The 20876-nt window shown below is 40.0% G+C and overlaps 1 protein-coding gene across 2 annotated transcripts in view; it reads right to left on the bottom strand.

Moving 5' to 3' along the window:
* SAMD8 (sterile alpha motif domain containing 8) overlaps positions 1-20876 on the bottom strand; it is a 66068-nt gene that overhangs the window by 25146 nt on the left and 20046 nt on the right. For both annotated transcript variants that reach the window (XM_009214597.2, XM_009214598.3), the window contains exon 2: positions 1599-2191. In XM_009214597.2, the coding sequence (XP_009212861.1) occupies positions 1599-2191 (593 nt within the window). The remainder of the gene's footprint in view (positions 1-1598; positions 2192-20876) is intronic.

The following is a 20876-nucleotide window of genomic DNA, read 5'->3' as shown; positions in this document are numbered from 1 at the left end:
CTGGGTGACAGAGCAAGACTCCATCTAAAAAACAAAAACAAAAACAAAAACTAACAAACAAGAAAGTAATACCCAAATTTTTAAAAGATTTAAAAATCAAAAATGTGAAAATAGTTCTGAATACTTCTTTACTGTTTTATTATTATTGTTGTTGTTGGAGACAGGCAGGGTCTTGCTGTGCTGCCCAGGCTGGAGTGCAGTGGTGCAACTACAGCTCACTGTAACCTCGACCTCTTAGGCTCAAATGATCCTCCCACCTTGGCCTCCTGAGTAGTTAGGACTACAGGCATGTGCCATCATGCCTGGCTAACTTTTAAGTTTTTGGAGAGATGGGGGTCTTGCTATGTTGCAAGTCTTGAACTTGTAGGCTAGTCTTGAACTCCTGGACTCAAGCAAACCTCCCACCTGGGCCTCCCAACATGCTGGGATTATAGGCATGAGCCACCATGCCCGGCCTACTGTCCTATTCTTATTTTTCATATGTTACACATATACAATATTTTTTATGTATTCAGTATGTAATAAAACAGCACGCTATCACTGAATCCATTTGTCCTCTTTGTGATAGTTCCAATTCATTTGGTGATATGACACCACCAATATTTTTGAAAAAGTAGAACCCTATTCTTCATTATAAAAAAAGGCAACCAAGTTCCATTTATTACAAACATCATTCCAGGATACCCTCTTAAAATCTAAAGTACCTGGCCAACCACGGTGGCTCACGCCTGTAATCCCAGCACTTCGGGAGGCCGAGGTGGGCGGATTTCCTGAAGTCAGGAGTTCGAGACCAGTCTGGCCAACATGGTGAAACCCCATCTCTACTAAAAATACAAAAAAATTAGCTGGGCATTGGTGGCATGCGCCTGTAATCCCAGCTACTCTGGAGGCTGAGACAGGGGAATGGCTTGAATCAGGGAGGTGAAGGTTGCAGTGAGCCAAGACCACACCACTGCACTCCAGCCTGGGTGACACAGCGAGACTCTTGTCTCAAAAAATCTAAAGTACCCAAGGAGCTATAACTACACAAAAATAAATTAAGCAGTTCAGGCCCTGATGGCTCATGCCTGTAATCCCAACACTTTGAGAGGCCAAGGTGGGAGGATCCTTTAAGCCCAGGAGTTCGCCCAGCCTGGGCAACCCGGTGGGACTCTGTCTCTACAAAAAACTTAAAAATTAGCTGGGCGTGGTGGCACATGTCTACAGTCCCAGTTACCTGGGAGGCTGAGGTGGGAGGATTGCTTGAGCCTGGGAGGTTGAGGCTGCAGTGAGCCATGGTCATGCCACTGCATTCCAGCCTGGGTGACAGTGCAGTGTGAGATTGTCTCAAAATAAAAAATTAAATTAAATTAAATTAAAATTAAATTAAATTGAAAAATTAAAAAGTTAAGCAGTGGTTTTTCTCACTCACCTAGGTTAAAGGCCTAATTTAAGTGAAAAAGGTAACTTCAAAGCATATCTTTTTATACCAGCAGATAAAGCAAATGGAAAGTATACATCTACCACAATAAGAAACAATATAATTATCACAAATATAGTATCACTGCTGTTAATTATAGCAACCTCCTACAAACTTAGCAACCAGAAACAAAACTTACCTATCTAAGAATATATCTGGGAGTGGTGGATAGGTCTGCATGTCAGGCACTCGCTCATGGACTATAACCATAATGAAAGATGTAAATCCAAATACTATAAAAACATATATACAACTCAGTATAGTCTTCCAGTATTCTGGGTCCAATCTTCGAACAGAATGTTTGTTTTTACCATTCATGTACTGGTACTGATCAGAATTCAAGTCAGTGATGGGTCCGTCACAGTCATGGGAAAGCTCCCCATTACAGAGCCAGTCTGTACTCTGAAGAGCACTGATGAAAGGGGTCATGGAACCCATGGGACTGTCACTGTTGTAGCCCATCTCTTCTAAAACATCAATATGTATTTTCTGCAATTTTCGGACCGAGAGCATTAACCTTTTAATGTCCCCTAAGACTTTGATTTCCAGAGGAGGAGACCGGAGATCATATTCAGTCAATGTTAGCAATGTGATTCCATCAAGTCGGTGCTTATTGCATAAAATGTCCACATATTCAAAAAAGCCTTCATCCTTCAGCCACACAGCTACATGCTTGGTAGTCCAGCGGCGAATGCAGAGTTGATTATGACCTGCCATTTCCTCCTCCACTGCCTGTCAGGAGAAAACAGGAAAACAAAACAAAAGCTTCAGTGTGTCCTAACAATTTCTTCAAAGACAAACACACATAAATACACCAGAAACAGGCCAGGCACAGTGGCGCATGCCTATAATCCCCAGCACTTTGGGAGGCTGAGTTGGGAGCATCACTTAAGCCCAGGAGTTTGAGACCAGTCCTGGCAACATAGCAAGACCCTATCTCTACCAAAAAAGAAAATTTAGCCTGGGCATAGTGGTACGCCTATAGTCTCAGCTACCTGGTAGGCCAAGGTGGGAGGATTACCTGAGTCTGGGAGGTCAAAGCTGCAGTGCACCATGGTTGTGCCACTGCACTCCAGCCTGGGCAACAGAGGGAGATTGTCTCAAAAACAAAAAATAAGCTATATATATATAAATACACACACCCCCCCCCCCCCAGAAACAGTAATTTAGCTACACCATCCTGTTGGCTTCTAGAGTAAAAGAAAAATTATTCAATAACGAATGGTTTTCAATAGATTAACATACTGATAATTTTATGCATATGACTCCAACAGCAGAAGAAAATTTAATAACCAAATACTTCTACAGAAAGACATTTTACAAACGGCTTTTCCACTACATCAGTCATAATTAAAAAGTCTACTCGAGAACTAAGAAAAATCCCATTTTAATACTTTTCATAACATCAAGAAATATAGGAAGATTTATTATATTTTTAAAAGTCAAAGAAAAGAGAGAAAAAAAATCCAATTTCTGAAATCTCCATGTTCATGGAAAATGTATCTCCCCACCTGGGGGGAAATAAACATAAAAGAAAAGTAGATAACTAATTCTAGGAAACGTTTTAGATTAAGCATATTTTTTTGTTTGTTTGTTTGTTTGTTTGTTTTGAGACGGAGCCTTGCTCTGTCACCCAGGCTGGAGTGCCATGGTGCTATCTCGGCTCACTGCAAGCTCCGCCTCCCGGGTTCAGGCCATTCTCCTGCCTCAGCCTCTGGAGTAGCTGGGACTACAGGCGCCTGCCACCACGCCCGGAGAATTTTTTGTATTTTCAGTAGAGACAAGGTTTCACCGTGTTAGCCAGGATGGTATTGATCTCCTGCCCTCGTGATCTGCCTGCCTCGGCCTCCCAAAGTGCAGGGATTACAAGCGTGAGCCACCGCGCCTGGCCAATTAAGCATATTTCTAACTACTATATACAAAATGATTTCTATAACAGATATGAAGCCTTTAAACTAGACATATATTTGAATCTCAATAATAACTCAGTTCTTTCTACAGCTTTGAATATTACATTATAGAACTGAATAGGGCATTTTATTCTTAAACTATCATGGACTTTAGCAATAAAATTTTTAAATTTTATTTAAAATTTAAAATAAATTTAAATTTTAAAACTGTCATTTCAATGTACTCACAAATTTGATGACCCAGACTTTATACTGCAGAATAAAAGGCCAATAATGTGCTATGTTTTAAAAAGTACCAATAATTTTTACTACCTTGATTTCACACAGCTCTATTTATGTTCTTCTATTGTAAAACATTCAGTTACTTGGGCCTCCTCAGGTTTATAAAGCATATCAGATACATAGGAGACAAAGGTCTACATGGAAAAAAACACTATTTCTCAAAAGCACTTTCTCAACTATTAAAGCCTGTAGGTTTTTTGACACTTTCCAGACCTCTGAAGATTGTATTTCCTCCTGAGATAATTTTTTTAAAATGGTAGGCAAACTTTAAAGCATAAAAGAATAAAATGATACAATGAACACCTATGTGCCTACTACCCAGCTTGGAAAAAAAAAAAAAAAACTGTCATAATACAAATGTTCTTTTTTAAAAATCTGGATATTAGTTATATGGGTTTGTTCCTTTTGTGAAAATTCATTAAGCTATATAATTGTGATCTATACTTTTCTCTATATATGTTAGGTTAAACTTTATTTTCGAGTCTTGAAAAACCAAATAAAACATCAATACAAATGAATATCCTTCTATCCTGAAGGACAAATGAATGAGGACAGCATCCTCTTCCTCAATGTAATAATTCTTGATTTAATGATTTAGTGATATAAATGCACTGTGATATAAATGCATTTAGTGATATAAATGCACTGTTAGCTATGAAAAACTTTCTGTGCTTCCTTACAACAAGAAAAGTAAAAAGCTGGTACTGCTCTGAATTCTTTCCCTACCCATGTAAACTCTTGCCACGAAGACTTACAGTTACTTGGCAAAGGCAGACATTTTAACTACATGAGTACCACTTGTATCATCAAAACTATTTAGAAAACAATAAGCTTGATAAAATCCACCCATAGATGAATGTCAGGGAAATGTCAGTTAATCGGTAAGTATTTATTTCTTTATTACTAAAAGCAATCTTAATTTTTGGAAGGCTTAAGTCATATTTTGTTTCACAAAATAACTTTTATTATCGACCCACCTACTTTCCCTGTCTTTGAAAATTACTATCACATCTATTTACAAGGAGTCTATATTTTTTACAAAGTTGTCTAATTCTTATGCATTATGGGATAACAAAAACTCTTAACTCTTTTTAGCTATAGCATATCATCACCACCTCAAATGTCAAAGAATTATGATTTATTCACTTTAACACATGGAACTTACACATTTATGTATTATATTATTTTATATCACTTATTATATCACATATACAATTCCATTAGAAGTATGATTTTGCTGTTTTCGTTCACATGGATAACTAGATGCTTTCACCCTACCTACTATACATACCTTCTTTTACCCAAGGTATGCTCTGACTAAATTACTTCATCCTTGGATATCCAACAAGCACATGCTATAATCTCTGTAGCAGTTATGACATAGCGAATCTGAGAGACAAGTTTCTTTCACATAAAACAAAGCCAGCCAGGCACAGTGGCTCACACCTATCCCAGCACTTTGAGAGGCTGAGGCAGGTGGATCATGAGGTCAGGAGTTCAAGACCAACCTGGCCAAGATGGTGAAACCCCGTCTCTACTAAAAATACAAAAAAATTAGCCGGGCGTGGTGGCAGGCGCCTGTAATCTCAGCTACTAGGGAGGCTGAGGCAGAGAACTGCCTCAACCTGGCAGGCGGAGTTTGCAGTGAGCAGAGATCGCACCACTGCACTCTAGCCTGGGCAACAGAGGGAGACTCCGTCTCAAAAAAAACAAACAAACAAACAAAAAAAAACAAGGCCAGATTTCTTTAGTCACATTATTTCTAGTCTGTTAACATTCCCCTTTCTCTAACAGCTTACCACCAAAGGGTTCCACGTCACTCCCATTCTTGAAGAATTATTCGTTAGGACAGTTTCCTCTCATACTCTGTTCAGAATGACTTTCTCTTCTTTTATGTTTTTTCCCCTGTCTTAGCTCACCAGCTCTTTACAACCTCAATCAGGCTAACAAGCTTTGATGCTGACGTTGTAGCTGCTAGAAAATATGAGTTATACATGGAAGTCTCTTGGAAGTCTTTGAGCCTGCTGTGGGAATGCCCTAAAAGCATGACACATTTCACTGTTCTGCTTTATCAGGTCAGTGCATGCCCTTTAATTGTATGCTACTGTATAATAGTTAAGAGGCCCATACTAAATCACTACTTAGCTAACACTGTGAAAGCCCACATGAAAGAGGTATATGAAAAGATGATGAAAAGCTTTAGGGCCCATTTAATATTTATGGTGTACCAAAGGAATTACAGGGAACAGGAGACTTTGAGTGATAAATACAAATTGAAAAATAAGGAAATTAGATTAGTAAGTGTTTACAGATATTAAGAATTAAGATTTTATCAATAATTAATACAAATAAATGATCTGTTAAAAGACATGTGCTTCTGACCAAGATTTACTAACAAGAACCAGATTTATCCTCTGACCTGAAACAACCAAAAAACAAACAAAATATATGGGGAAAAAAATTTTCAGCCAGGTGTGGTGGCTCACATCTGTAACCCCAGCACTTAGGGAGGCTGAGGTGGGTGGATCACCTGAGGTTGAGAGTTCGAGACCAGTCTGGCCAACATGGAGAAACCCTGTCTCTACTAAAAGTACAAAAAATTAGCTGGGTGTGGTGGCAGATGCCTGTAATCCCAGCTACTTGGGAGGCTGAGGCAGGAGAATTGCTTGAACTCGGGAGGCGGAGGTTGAGGTGAGCTGAGATCGCACCATTGCACTCTAGCCTGGGCAACAAGAGCAAAACTCCGTCTCCAAAAAAAAAAAAGTTTCAAGACACTGGACATCAGGAAGATCCCTGAGAGCCAGGAAACAAATAAAGTGAACCCTACCGCACCAGGTTATGGCCTTGAGTTTCCCAGCCACAAGAGGCACAGGATGGGAAACTCACATGAGGTCTGGCAGGCTCAATGAGTTGAGGAGATGGAGCTGAGAGTTTGGGGTGATCAAGATGGCTAGTGTTTATGGGGCACAATACTAAAGAGGAGATACACAGACGAGAACTCCAGAGATCTGCGGGTCTCTCTTGAATATTTAGCTGAATGCCTATCAGCACATGTATGTAAGGAAACTAACCAAGACCAAGGAAAGACCACCCAAATGAATTCCCAGCACTCACATGAGGCCAAGAAAAGTGCCTATTCCAAATAGCCAGATTGAAAAAAGGTCTCATGAGCAGCTTTGGGTAGAGTATACAGAAAGATCTTGCCATGGTAGTGAGGCAAAACTAACCCTACGGCAGCAACTCTCAACTGGGGGCAATCCTCCCCACTTCCTGGAACATTTGGCAATGTCTGAAGACATTTTTGGTTGTTACAACTTTGGGGGGGAAATGCTGTTAAACATTCTATAATGCACAGGACTATCCCCTCCCCCAACAAAGAATTATTTGGCCCCAAATGTCATGGTGCTGCTATTGAGAAACCCTACCCTTGACTAAACATGTCTCTGGGTTCATCCTAACAAATCTTAAAAGGAAGACTCAAAGGGATCAAACTGTGTTCAAGTAGTTGAACAGCATCCCACAAAAAGCTCAAGAATATTAATAGAAATACCAAAGTATCTAGAGTACAACAATGAATTCATAATGTCAAACAATGAATTCATAATGTCTGGCATCTAGTCAAAGATTATCAGGCATGCAAAAAAGCAGAAAAGTATCACTTACAATGAGGAGAACAATCAATCAATCAAGAACTTACACAGATAATAAAATTGGCAGATAAGGACATTAACATAGTTATGATAATTGTGTAATACATTTGTCCAAAAAGTTAAATGAAGAAATAGACACACAATGGGCAGGCGGGGGCTCACGCCTGTAATCCCTGCACTTTGGAAAGCAAGGCAGGAAGATCCCTTGTGGCTAGTTCAAGACCAGCCTGAGCAACAAAGGGAGATGCCCCCTGCCCTCGCACCATCTCAACAAAAAAGGAAATAGATACATTAAAAAAAGACTAATGCAACTCATAGAGTTCTAGAGATAAAATGACATTATCTAAGATGAAAAATACCCTGGATGGGACTAACAGCTGATGAGACACCGAAGAAGGTAAGAGCAATAAATGTAACTAAGTAACAATAGAAACAATTCAAAGGCCCTGGTTGCAATCCCAACACTTTGGGAGGCTGAGGTGGAAGGATTGCTTAAGCCTATCAGTTCAAGACCTGCCTGGGCAACATAGTGAGACCTCGTCTCTATAAATAATTTTTAAAAATTAGCCAGGCATGGTTGTCCATGCTTGTAGTCCCAGCTACTCAGAGGTTCAGGCGAGAAGATCACCCAAGTCCGGGAGTTCAAGGCTGCAGTGGGCTGAAAGCGTGCCACTGCACTCCAGCCTGGGCAACAGAACAAGAGCCTGTCTCAAAAAAAGAAAGAAAAGAAACTATTCACAATAAAACACACACACACACACACAAAAGGGAGAGAACTTTAAAAAAGAGAATATTATTCAGCCTTAAAAAGGAAGGAAGTTCTGGCACATGCTATGACATGGATGAACCTTAAAGACATACTAAATGAAATAAGCCAGTCACAAAAGGACAAATACTGTAAGATTCCACTTATATGAGGTAACTAGAGTAGTGAAATTCACAGAGACAGAAAATAGAATGGTGGCTGTCAGGGACTAGGAGGAGGGAGAATGAGTCATTTTTTAATAGGTATAGAATTTCAGTTTGGGAAGATTTTTTAAAAGTTCTGAAGATGGATGGTGATAATGGTTGCACAACACAGTAAATGTACTTAATGCCACTGCGCTATATAAAAAATGGTTTCGGCCGGGCGCAGTGGCTCACACCTGTAATCCCAGCACTTTGGGAGGCCGAGGTGGGTGGATCATGAGGTCAAGAGATCGAGACCATCCTGGCTAACATCGTGAAACCCCGTCTCCACTAAAAATACAAAAAAAGAGCCAGGCATGGTGGCAGGCGCCTGTAATCCCAGCTACTCCGGAGGCTGAGGCAGGACAATCGCTTGAACCTGGGAGGTGGAGGTTGCAGTGAGCTGAGATCGTACAACTGCACTCCAGCGTGGGTGATAGAGTGAGACTCCAACTCAAAAAAAAAAAAAGTTTAGATTATACATTTGGTTGTATATATTTTACCACGCACACACACACCAAAGAAAGAACGTCAGTGAGAGGTGGAACAACATCAAACAGCCTCCAAAAGACAAGAGAGAACAGAAAAAAATATTTGAAGTAACAATGGCCAAAAATTTTCCAAATCTGGTGAAAACCATAAACGTGTATCCAAGAAGCTCAACAAACTCCAAAAATAAGAAACAAGAAGAAAGCTATACCAAGGTGTATCAAAATCAAATTACTTAAAAACAGTGACAATGAGAAAATCTTAAAAGCAAAAGAGAAAACAGACACATTAGGAACAAAGGTAAGAATGATAAGAGATTTCTTACTGGGCACGAGCCAAGCTAGAACACAGTGAAACAATATCTTTAAAGTACTGAAAAAAAAAAACAAAACAAAAAAACCTATAATTGTATGCCCAGTGAAATATCCTTCAAAAGCAAAGGCAAATACTTGTTCAGACACACAAAAGCTGATTTCATCACCAGCAGACATACACTACAAAAATTTAAAGTCCTTCAAGCAGAAAGAAAATGTTACCATACCAAAATATGAACCTACACAAAGAAATGAACACCAAAATGGTAGCCGCATGCATAAATATATGCATTTTTTCTTATCATTTTTGTTTGTTTATTTATTTGAGACAGCGTCTCACTCTATCACCCAGCCTGGAGTGCAGTGGCATGATCTCTGCTCACTGCAACCTCTGTTTCTGGGTTCAAGAGATTTTCCTGCCTCAGCCTCCCCAGTAGCTGGGATTCTGGGCCGATGCCACTGCACCAGGCTAATTTTTTTATTTTTAGTAGAGACGAGGTTTCACCATGTTGGCCAGGATGGTCTTCAACTCCTGACCTCAAGTAATCTGCCTGCCTTGGCCTCCCAAAGTGCTGGGAGGCACCGCACCTGGCCTTAAGTTTCTTGAAGAGATAATTCAGGCCGGGCGTGGTGGCTCACGCCTGTAATCCCAACACTTTGGGAAGCCAAGGTGGGCAGATCACATGGTCAAGAGATTGAGACCATCCTGGCCAACATGGTGAAACCTCATCTCTACTAAAAACAGCAAGACTTCATCTCAAAAAAAAAAAAAAAGATAATTTACAGTTTAAACAAAAAGCAATGTACTGTGGGATTTATAACATATGTTAAACATACGTTAACAATAGCACAAAGGTTGGGAGAAATGGAAATCCACTAATATCAGCTAAAATAATGCCACGAAGAAGCTAAAGAGAAAATTAAACTCAAAGCAGAAGGAAATAATAATGATGAGGGCAGAAATCAATAACAAAGGCCGGGCATGTTGGCTCACATTTGTAATCCCAGCACTTTGGGAGGCTGAGATGGGCGGATCACCTCAGATCAGGAGTTCAAGACCAGCCTGGCTAACATGGTGAAACCCCATCTCTACTAAAAATACAAAAATTAGCCAGGTGTGGTGGTGGGTGGCTGTAATCCCAGGTACTCGTAAGGCTGAGGCAGGAGAATTGCTTGAACCCAGAAGGTGGAGACTGCAGTGAGCTGAGATCGCGCCACTGTACTCCAGTCTGGGCAACAAAGTGAGACTCTTTCTCAAAAACAAAAATAAAAATAAAATTCTTTTAAAAAGCGAGTATAAGGAAAAAAAAAAGATGCAAGGCAAGATCGTCACTCTCACCACTTCTATGAAACATCAGAAGTTCTGGTCAGTGTAATAAGATAAGAAAAAGAAGTAAAAGGCAGGCCGGGCATGGTGGCTCACACCTGTAATTCCAGCACTTTGGGAGGCTGAGGCGGGCAGATCACGAGGTCAGGAGATAGAGACCATCCTGGCTAACACGGTGAAACCCCGTCTCTACTAGAAATACAAAAAATTAGCCGGGCATGGTGGCAGGCGCCTGTAGTCCCAGCTACTTGGAAGGCTGAGGCTGAGGCACGAGAATGGTGTGAACCCGGGAGGTAGAGCTTGCAGTGAGCCGTCCAGCCTGGGCGACACAGGGAGACTCCATCTCAAGGAAAAAAAAAAAAAAAGAAGTAAAAGGCATACAGATTTAAAAGGAAGAAATAAAACTCTATTTGCTGACAACTTGATTATTTATGTTGAAAATTCAATAGAATCTACCAAAAACAGTTACTAGAATAAGTCAGTTTAGCAAGATTGCTACGTATAATATCAACGAACAAAAATGAATTGTCTTCCTTTTTTTCTTTTTTTTGAGACAGGGTGTCACTCTGTCACCCAGGTTGGAATGCAGTGGCATGATCTCAGCTCACTGCAACCTCCACCTTCCAGGCTCAAGCCATTCTCCCACTTCAGCCTTCCAAGTAGCTGGGACCACAGGTGCATGCGCACCACACTTGGCTAATTTTTAGTATGTTTGGTAGAAACAGGGTTTCGCTATGTTGCCCAGACCCATCTCAAACTCCTGAGCTCAGGAGATTCACCTGCTTCAGCCTCCCAAAGTGTGGGATTACAAGTGTGAGCTATCACACCCAGCCATCAATTGTATTTCCACATGCTAGCAACAAATAACCAAAAATTAAAATGTACAAAATACCATTTGTAATAACATAAAAATACAAAATACTCAGGGATAAATCTGACAAAACATGGGCAAGACCTACATGCTGAAAACAACAAAACGCTGCTAAGACAAATACCTAAAAATGAGAAATGAGTAGGTCAGAAGAATCAATACTGTAAGAGGACAATTTTCCCCAAACTTATCTGTACATTCAACCCAATTCCAATCAAAATCCCAACGGGCCTTTAATTTTGTAGATATTGATACATTTCATAAACAGCTGATTTAAAGGCTCATTATACAACTACCTGTATTTGTTTTCTATTGCTCTGTAACAAATTACCATAAGCTTACATAAGCTTACTGACCACTCGAATTATTTACTACATGGTTTCCTCTTTTCCCAAAAATCAGCAGCTTCTTCTGTGTTGAATTCCCTCCCCTTGTACTTGGATTAATTCTCCAGGAAAAGCCCAGTCCCTTTTAAGGGTTTGTCTGATTAGATCAGGTCTACTGAGGATAATCTCCCTTTCTTAGTCACCATGGGAGTCATATCCCACGATTAGGTGGGATTACAGGTCCCTCCCATTATACAAGAGCATAGGTCATTAGGGGTCATTTTAGAATTCTGCCTATCTTGGCAGGGCGGGGTGGCTCATGCCTGTAATCCCAGCACTTTGGGAGGCAGAGGTGGGTGGATCACTTGGAGTTAGGAGTTCGAGACCAGCCTGGTCTACATGGCAAAACCCTGTCTCTACTAAAAACACAAAACAGCCAAGCATGGTGGTGCTTGCCTGTAGTCCCAGCTAATCAGGGGGCTGAGGCAGGAGAATTGCTTGAACTCAGGGAATTCTGCCTATCTCAGTACTCAAATCAAGACAAAGTGGTATTAACATAAATCAAGGAAACAGAATATAGAGTCTAGAAACAGACCTATATATATATAGATATCTGATTTTCTACAAATGTGCAAAGGCAATTCAGTGGAGAAAACACACCCTTTTCATTAAATGATGCTGGAACAAATGGATATCCATATGTAAAAACCTCAATTCATACTTCTACCACATATAAGAATTAACTGAAAATGGATCATAGACCTAACATAAAATCTAAGACTAGAAAATTTCTAGAAGAAAACATAGGAGAAAATCTTTGTGACCTGGGTTAGGTAAAGATCTCTTAGATGTGACACCAAAAACAAAATTCATATAAAAACAAACTGATGAACTGGTCTCTATTTCTCTAGGTTGGGGACTGAGTTTTTAGGGTTTTTAGTCTGCAAGTTGCTGCATGGTTTGAATCTTTTATAATTAAATATCTCTATAATAAAAAGCCAAATATATAGAAGCAATATATACTCATTGAAGAACAGAAAATTTGAAAACTAATTCCTAGAGAATCACTCCTTATAATTTATTATATTTCTCTCACACGCAAAATTGTCTATAAAGAGAAAACACATCATACATAATTCTGTATCATTTTGCTTAACATTACTGCATGAGTCCTGTCTAATGCTATTACATGTCTTTTGAAAAGATAGTTTTAAAACATTCCATTGTATGACTATACAATAATTTATCCATCTCCCCATTGTTAGCAATTTTTCACTATTTTATTATTATTATAAATGGCATTGCAGTGCCTTAGGTTAAATTTCTAGAAGTGGAATAACTGTATCAACAAATCTGATTTAAATATTAACTCTTGTTACACCATTAAAGCGTGGTCCACCTTAAAAAGCATTTCATGCAAAGCTTGGTACTTGTCCAAAATGTTAATGGGTAGTGATCCACGCCTATAATCCCAGCACGCTGGAAGGCCGAGGCGGGCAGATCACTTGAGGTCAGGAGCTCGAGACCAGCCTGGCCAATGTTGTGAAACCCCTGTCTCTACTAAAAATACAAAAAAAAAAAAAAAAAGAAAAAAATTAGTCGGGCGTGGTGGCGCATGCCTGTAATCCCAGCTACTCTGGAGGCTGAGGCGGGAGAATTGTTTGAACCTGGGAGGCGGACGTGGCAGTGAGCTGAGCTTGCACCATTGCACTCTAGCCTGGCTATCAACAGTGAAACTCTATCTCAAAAAAAAAAAAAAAGAAAAAATTACTTAAGCATCAAAGGTCAATACCTATCAAGGTGCTGAGAGAACAGTCATTCCTGCAGAATTTGATTATCAACAGGAATTATTCAAACTTAGTTTTAAGTCATAGATAACAGATAAAAACAGCTGACTTCTAGACAATATGAAATATCTTTTGGGTGACGTCACCTCTGGTTAGAATTTTTGAAAACTGTTTTTAAGAAGTGCAATTTTCAGCAAGTAAATGCTTTACTAGTAAATTTGTTTCTTTTCTCTCCAAACAAATTTAATTCATACTGATTAGAGATTTCGGCAGCCTAAGAGCAAAAGAACTCAGTATATTTTCTATTATATTCTTATCTCCATACTTGATGAAATGAAAAAAGCTTATCATAAACATAACAACCTTACATTTGGTACTCCTAAACATTAGCTCAGATACTCTTTAGTCAATGAGTCTTTAATGCATACCATTAGAACGACCCAAATCTCTTTACAATAATTTAAATACTCCAAATGTTTTCTACCACATTAAAACTGCAAATACCATAGTACCATCAGCCCATTAACTGCAAAAAGAGATAAAGACTTTGTCCCCACCCTACCTCTCCAACTTATCAGCTGCAGGACATTCTCAACACTATTGGAAATGGCGACCTGACTAAAAGGAGTGCTGCCATCTATGAATCGCCTCTGACTCAGTGCCTGTGGCAGATATGACAAGGTAGCACTCAGTATCCTTTCCAGTCTCCCTCTAGTTGTTTCCTCCTACTACGGAGTCTGAAAAGCTAATCATTATTCCTCAGGGTCCCTTGAAACTAGGATTCAAATGTGAATCAGGTTCAGTCAACTAGATGCTCATGAGATGCTCATGAGACAAGATGTGGAAAGCAGATGGTGAATGAGAGTCGTTTTACTGAAGTTTTGGCTATCCACAAGGATTAAGGAAATGTTGGCCATGTGCACATAATTCTCCAGTTTTCAGTCACTAACTCTGTAAGGGTCATGAAGCAGCTGCGGTTGTGGGGCAAGTAGTAGTGGTTTCCTAATACCTGCATAACAGATATATGCTCTTTTCTGTGTGCGTGGTTAACTACACATAAAATTTACCATTTTTACCATTTTAAGTGTTATAGTTCTGTTTCCTTAAATACATTCTATGTTGTGCCACAATTACCACTATCCATCTCCAGAACTTCATCATCACTCCAAAAAAAACCCTACAACCATTAAGCAATAACTCACTATCCCCCTCATGCTCAGCCCCTGGTATCCTCTAACCTACATTCTGTTGCTATAAATTTCCCTATTCTAGATATTTCATATAAGTAGAATCATGTAATATTCGTTCTTTTGTGTCTCACTTATTTCACTTAGGCTTCAAGGTTCATCTTCTGTATTGTTGTGTATGTCAGAATTTTCTTTCCTTTTTTTTTTTTTTGAGACAGAGTCTTGCTCTGTCGCCCAGGCTCAAGTGCAGTGGCACAATCTCAGCTCACGGCAAGCTCCGCCTCCCGGGTTCAAGTGATTCTCCTGCCTCAGCCTCCCAAGTAGGTGGGACTACAGGCACCCACCACCACACCCAGCTAATTTTTTGTATTTTTAGTAGAGGAGGGGTTTCACAATGTTGGCCAGGCTGGTCTGGAACTCCTGACCTCAAATGATCCACCTACCTCAGCCTCCCAAAGTGCTGGGATTACAGGCCCAGCCCAGAATTTTCTTTCTAAGGCTGAATAATATCCCCTTTTATGTGTATATCACATTTTGTTTACACATTCATCCATCCATGGACACTTAAGCTGCATTCATCTTCTGGCTATTGTGAATAATACTGCTCTTAACATGGGTATACAAATATCTGTTCAAGTCCCTGCTTTTACTTCAGGTATACACCTAGAAGTGGAACTGCTGGCTTGTATGGTAATTCTGTTAAATTTTTTGAGGAGTCACCATATCATTTTCCACAGCAGCTGTACCACTTTACATTCCCACTAGCAATATGCACAAAGTGTTCTAATTTCTCTATATTCTTGCTAACGCTTGTAATTTTCTGTTTTTTTCTTAATAGTAACCATTTTTATGATGTAAAGTAGTATTTCATTGTGATTTTGATTTGATTTCAGTAATGATTAGCCAGGTTGAATATCTTTTCATATGCTTAATGGACATTTGTATATTTTGCTTGGAGAAACACCTATTGAAGTCTTTTGCCTATTTCTTTACTGTTTGTTTTTTTTTGGTATTGAGACGGCCGTGTTCTCAAACTCAGCAGTTTCACGTTGGCCTCCTAATACCAACCTTCTGACTGTAGCAAAGGTAGCATTTCTCTGACAGGCCAATTTAAATATTGTAGAAGTCATTCCTAGCCCAGACCAGAGAAGTTTCTCTATCCTGCAAGTGAACCCTGACTGATTACCAAAGGCCCTTTAGTCCTCTGAATTGTCATCATTCAGAGCAAGCTAAGTACCAAAAGTTCAAGGTTTCAAGCTGTCTCATATAAGGTCCACATTCTGGTCCAATTCTAAGTAAGGCAAGGTAAGTTTATGTTTTTTTCCCTTAGTTTCCTGGGAAACTAAGCAGGATCTGTTTTTCAGCTCTCTTCTCATTAACTATATGTACTTTTGCATTCTTTGGAATGAATGACATGTTTTATTTCAAAAAGCTATTCAACTATTTTTTCTCAACCAAGCACTTAGTGACGGGGAAAAAGACTTGAATAGTAAAATAACCTATTAGTAACTTACACAAAACAAAAGCTCTGATCTGGCTACTTCATCTATTAAGTAGGTTCAATAGCAGTAAGAACATGAAAGCAGATAAGTACCACACTACGAATGAAAGAAAACGAAAAGGGAGGAAAGGCAAAATGAGAGTGTGTCTAGCCAAAAAAAAAAAAGAAAAGAAAAAAAAAAGAAAAGAAAAGTAGCACATAGTGCAGCAGAAGAGCTTAGTGGGTTTTTATTAGGTTATTTTTGTTTTATTTTTAGGAAAGATGGTCAGAGTAACCAAGATTACTAAGGCCTATATGATTAGCACATGGTAGGTTCTCAATAAGCATTTATTAAATAAATGTGCAAAAAACAAAAAAGCAGCAATCAAAATATTAATTCATTCAATTCCCCAATGTCCTTCTAAACAAGATCTTTTTTTTTTTTTTTTTTTTTTTGAGACGGAGTCTTGCTCTGTCGCCCAGGCTGTAGTGTAGTGGCACGATCTCAGCTCACTGCAAGCTCCGCCTCACGGGTTCACACCATTCTCCTGCCTCAGGCTCCCAAATAGCTGGGACTACAGGCGCCTGCCACCACACCCAGGTAATTTTTTGTAGTTTTAGTAGAGATGGGGTTTCACCATGTTAGCCAGGATGGTCTCTATCTCCTGACCTCGTGATCCACCCACCTCAGCCTCCCAAAGTGCTGGGATTATAGGCGTGAGCCACCATGCCCGGCCATAAGATCATTTTTAAAATTACAACTTTATTTATAATTGACACATAATTGTACATATTTATGGGGTACAGGGTAATTTTTTTTTTTTTTTGAGACGGAGTTTTGCTCTTGTTGCCCAGGCTGGAGTGTAGACACAAGATCGCGGCTCACTGCAACCTCCACCTCCCCAGTTCAAGCGATTCTCCTGCCTCAGCCTCCTGAGCAGCTGGGATTACAGGCATGCACCACCACCGCCCAGCTAAATTTGTATTTTTAGTAGAGACGAGTTTCTTCATGTTGGTCAGGTTGGTCTTGAACTCCCGACCCCAGGTGATCTGCCCGCCTCAGCCTCCCAAAGTGCTGGGATTATAGGAGTGAGCCATCATGCCCGGCCCAGTGTAATATGTTAATACATGTATATACTGTATAATGATCAAATCAAGATACTTAGCACATGTATCATTTTAAACAGTTATCATTTCTTTCTTTCTTTTTTTTTTTTTTTCCTAGAGACAGGGTCTTGTTCTCTTGCCCAGGCTGGAGAGCACTGACACAATTATAGCTCACTGAAACCTCAAACCCCTGGGCTCATGTGATCCTCCCACCTCAGCCTCCTGAGTAGCTGGGACTACAGGCATGTGCCATCATGCTTGGCTAATTTCTTTTTTACTTTTTTGTAGACACAGGGTCTTGCTATATTGCCCAGGCTGGTCCCAAACTTCTAGGCTCAAGTTATCTTCCTGCCTCGGCCTCCCAAAGTGTTAAGATTACAGGCATAAACCACCACACCAGTCACATCTATCATTTCTTTGTGGTGATAACATTCAAAATCTTCTAGCTACCTTGAAATATACATTATTATTAGTAATAGTCACCCTACTGTACAACAGAAAACCAGTTAACGCTTCTCATCTAACTATAATTTTTTGGGGGGTCGGGGGGAATAGTCTCACTCTGCTGCCCAGGCTGGAGTGCAGTGGCGCAATCTCGGCTCACTGAGCCTCCACCTCCTAGATTCAAGCAATTCTCCTGCCTTAGCGTCCCGAGTAGCGGGGATTACAGGCGCCCACCACCAAGCTAGGCTAATTTTTGTATTTTTAGTAGAGACGGGGTTTCACCATGTTGGCCAGGCTGGTCTCGATCTCCTGACCTCAGGTGATCCGCCTACCTCAGCCTCTTAAAGTGCTGGGATTACAGGCATGAGCCACTGTGCCTAGCCTGTTATTTTATTTTAAATTCCAGGATACATGAGCAGGACATGCAGGTTTGTTTACACAGGTAAACGTGTGCCATGATGGTTTGCTGCACTTATCAACCCATCACCTAGGTATTAAGCTCCGCATGCATTAGCTATTTATCCTGATGCTCTCCCTCTCCCGGCACCCCCGCTCCCGTGACAGGTCGCAGTGTGTGTTGTTCCCCTCCCTGTGTACATTTGCTCTCACTGTTCAGCTCCTACTAAATGCCTTTTGTCCCAGCAATCCCATTACTGAGTATATACCCAAAGGAATAAAAATCATTCTATTATAAAGATACATGCATGCGTATGTTCATTCCAGCACTATTCACAAGAGCAAAGACATGGCATCAACCCAAATGTCCATCAATGATAGACTGCATAAAGAAAATGTGGTACATATACACCACAGAATACTATGCAGCCATAAAAAGGAATGAGATCACGTTCTTTGCAGGGACAAGGAAGGAACTAAGTGTAATTTTGTACTTGCTGACCAACCTCTCTCCATCCTCCTCTCCTATCCTTTCTCTCTAGCCTCTGATAACTACTATCCTACTTTCTACTTCTACAAGATTAACTGTTTTTTTAGATTCCATATTTGAGTGAGATCATGTAGTATTTGTCTTTCTGTGCCTGGCTAATTTCACTTAATATAATGTCTTCCAGATTGATCCATGTTGCTGCAAATAACAGGACTTCATTCTGTTTTATGGCTGAATATGAATATAGAGCACGCCCACAGACACACACACACACACATTTTCTCTATTTACCTGTAGATGGACACTTAGGTTGATTCCTTACCTTGGCTACTGTGAATAGTGCTGCAATAAACATAGAGGTGCAGACAGCTCTTCGACATACTGATTTCATTTCCTTTGGATATACATCTAATAGAGAGATTGCTGGGTCGTACGGTAGTTCTATTTCATTTTATTTTTTGAGACAGGGTCTCAATGTGTAACCCAGGCTGGAGAGAAGTGGTGCAGTCTTGGCCCACTGCAACTACCACTTGCCAGGCTCAAGCAGTCCTCCCACCTCAGCCTCCCAAGTAGCTGGGGCTATAGGCATGCACCACCACGCCTAGCTAATTTTTGTACTTTTTTGTAGAGATGGGGTTTTGCCATGCTGCCCAGGCTGGTCTTGAACTCCTGAGCTCCAGCAATCTGCCTGCCTCAGCCTCCCAAAGTGCTGGGATTACAGGTGGGAGCCACCAGACCCAGCCTCTCTTTTAATTTTTGAGGAACCTTCACAGTGTTTTCCATAATGGCTATATTAATTTACATTTCCACCAACAGTCAATCAGGATCATTATAAACAAAACAAAAACCTGCCTTTTTCTTTCTTTATTGATTGAGACAAACTCTTGCTCTGTTGCTCAGGCTAGAGTACAGTAGTGTGATCACGGTTCACTGTAGCCTTGACCTCCCAGGCCCAAGGGATCTTTCCACTCAGCTTCCTGAGTAGCTGGGACCACAGGGGTGTACCACCAAGCCCAGTTAGTTTTCTTATTTTTTGTAGAGACAGGGTCTTCCTAGGTTGCCCAGGCTGGTCTTGAACTCCTGGGCTCAAGTGATCCTTCTGCTTTGGCCTCTCAAAGTGCTGGGATTACAGCTGCGAGCCACCATAGCTGGCAAAAAAAAATCTGCCTGTAGACAGCTGATTATTTCAATCTTAAGAGTATACAGGAAAGATTTTATTACATATTTCTCTTTATTTGTACTGTTATTAAAATACTTTATTACAAACTCTTCACGGCTTCAGGGAGTTTTATATCCATAAATTTAAAATGTCCAGCTGTCAAGAGATAACACAGGGCCACTAATTTGGTAAATTTTCCAGGAATCAGGATCTGGTATTCACCCTTAGAGATCAAAACTTGACCCTGTCAGTTTCCCAGAGTTGGTCAAACCAAGAGAGACTAAAAAGCAAACTCACAAGGTACTAATGGATAAATCAGAGCACCAATTCTAGGCACTCAAGTGTCTAAAAGGAATGCTCAAGCGTTCTCTCAGGCACATCCTTTTGTAATTCTGAAGTGTCTAGGAGGCTGATTTAATCATCAGAATGCTACTTGTAGAGCAAGTAATCAGGGCAAAGAAAAACAGATCGTCTTGGGCCAAATCTAATCCAACTTCCTGTGAGATGTAACGTAACATCAGTGCCACAGAGTAGAGAGTGCCTGTCTAGAAAAGGTTGTTCTCATCTCCCAGTTTCAGTCTCTCTCTCTCCTAGACAGTGTAGGATATAAAAAGCCAATTCTCTTTGATGACTCCTTTGCGTAGGCTTCTAAGGAAACTACATGTACAAAGGTTTTCAATCCTGGCTATACATTAGAATAATCTGAAATTTCAAAATGTATTTGTATCAATGTCCATGCCTCACCCTAGGACAACTGAATCAGAATCTCTCAGAAGAGACAGAAATTTTGTATCTGCATTTTTAAAAAAGCTCCCCATGTGATTCTAATGCACAGTGAGGCTTGAGATGCCAAGATGTTTAGAGTATTTAAAGTCATCTAGAGAGTTAATATTGGAGTTGAAATTAAACTCCAAGAATTTGGACAATGAATTCAGTGTTCCTTCCACCACTTCATGCTGCTTTTCCGTGGAGCTAAAGGATGGGTTGAAAATAGTGCTACCAAGTTCTAACAGAGATTTAAAGATTTATTATAGATTTTTAAAAAATATTCTTACCATATTTTGGAGGCTCACTTATTTCTTTACTTATCAGAAATTTATAAATTGTAGATAAATTTGATCGTTTATTTTTAATAATCAAAGTTCTGTTTTCTGGCTATTAGATTTTGATATTACAGACAGATTCTAAGCTTCTAATTAGTATATGTTTTAATATAAAATAACCTACAATTTTTCTTATTATATATTTGC

The sequence above is a fragment of the Papio anubis genome, chromosome 11, assembly GCF_008728515.1.
Source record: "Papio anubis isolate 15944 chromosome 11, Panubis1.0, whole genome shotgun sequence".
Lineage (NCBI taxonomy): Eukaryota > Metazoa > Chordata > Mammalia > Primates > Cercopithecidae > Papio > Papio anubis.
Note: the sequence above shows the minus strand (reverse complement) of the source record. Positions and strands in the feature narration are given on the sequence as shown.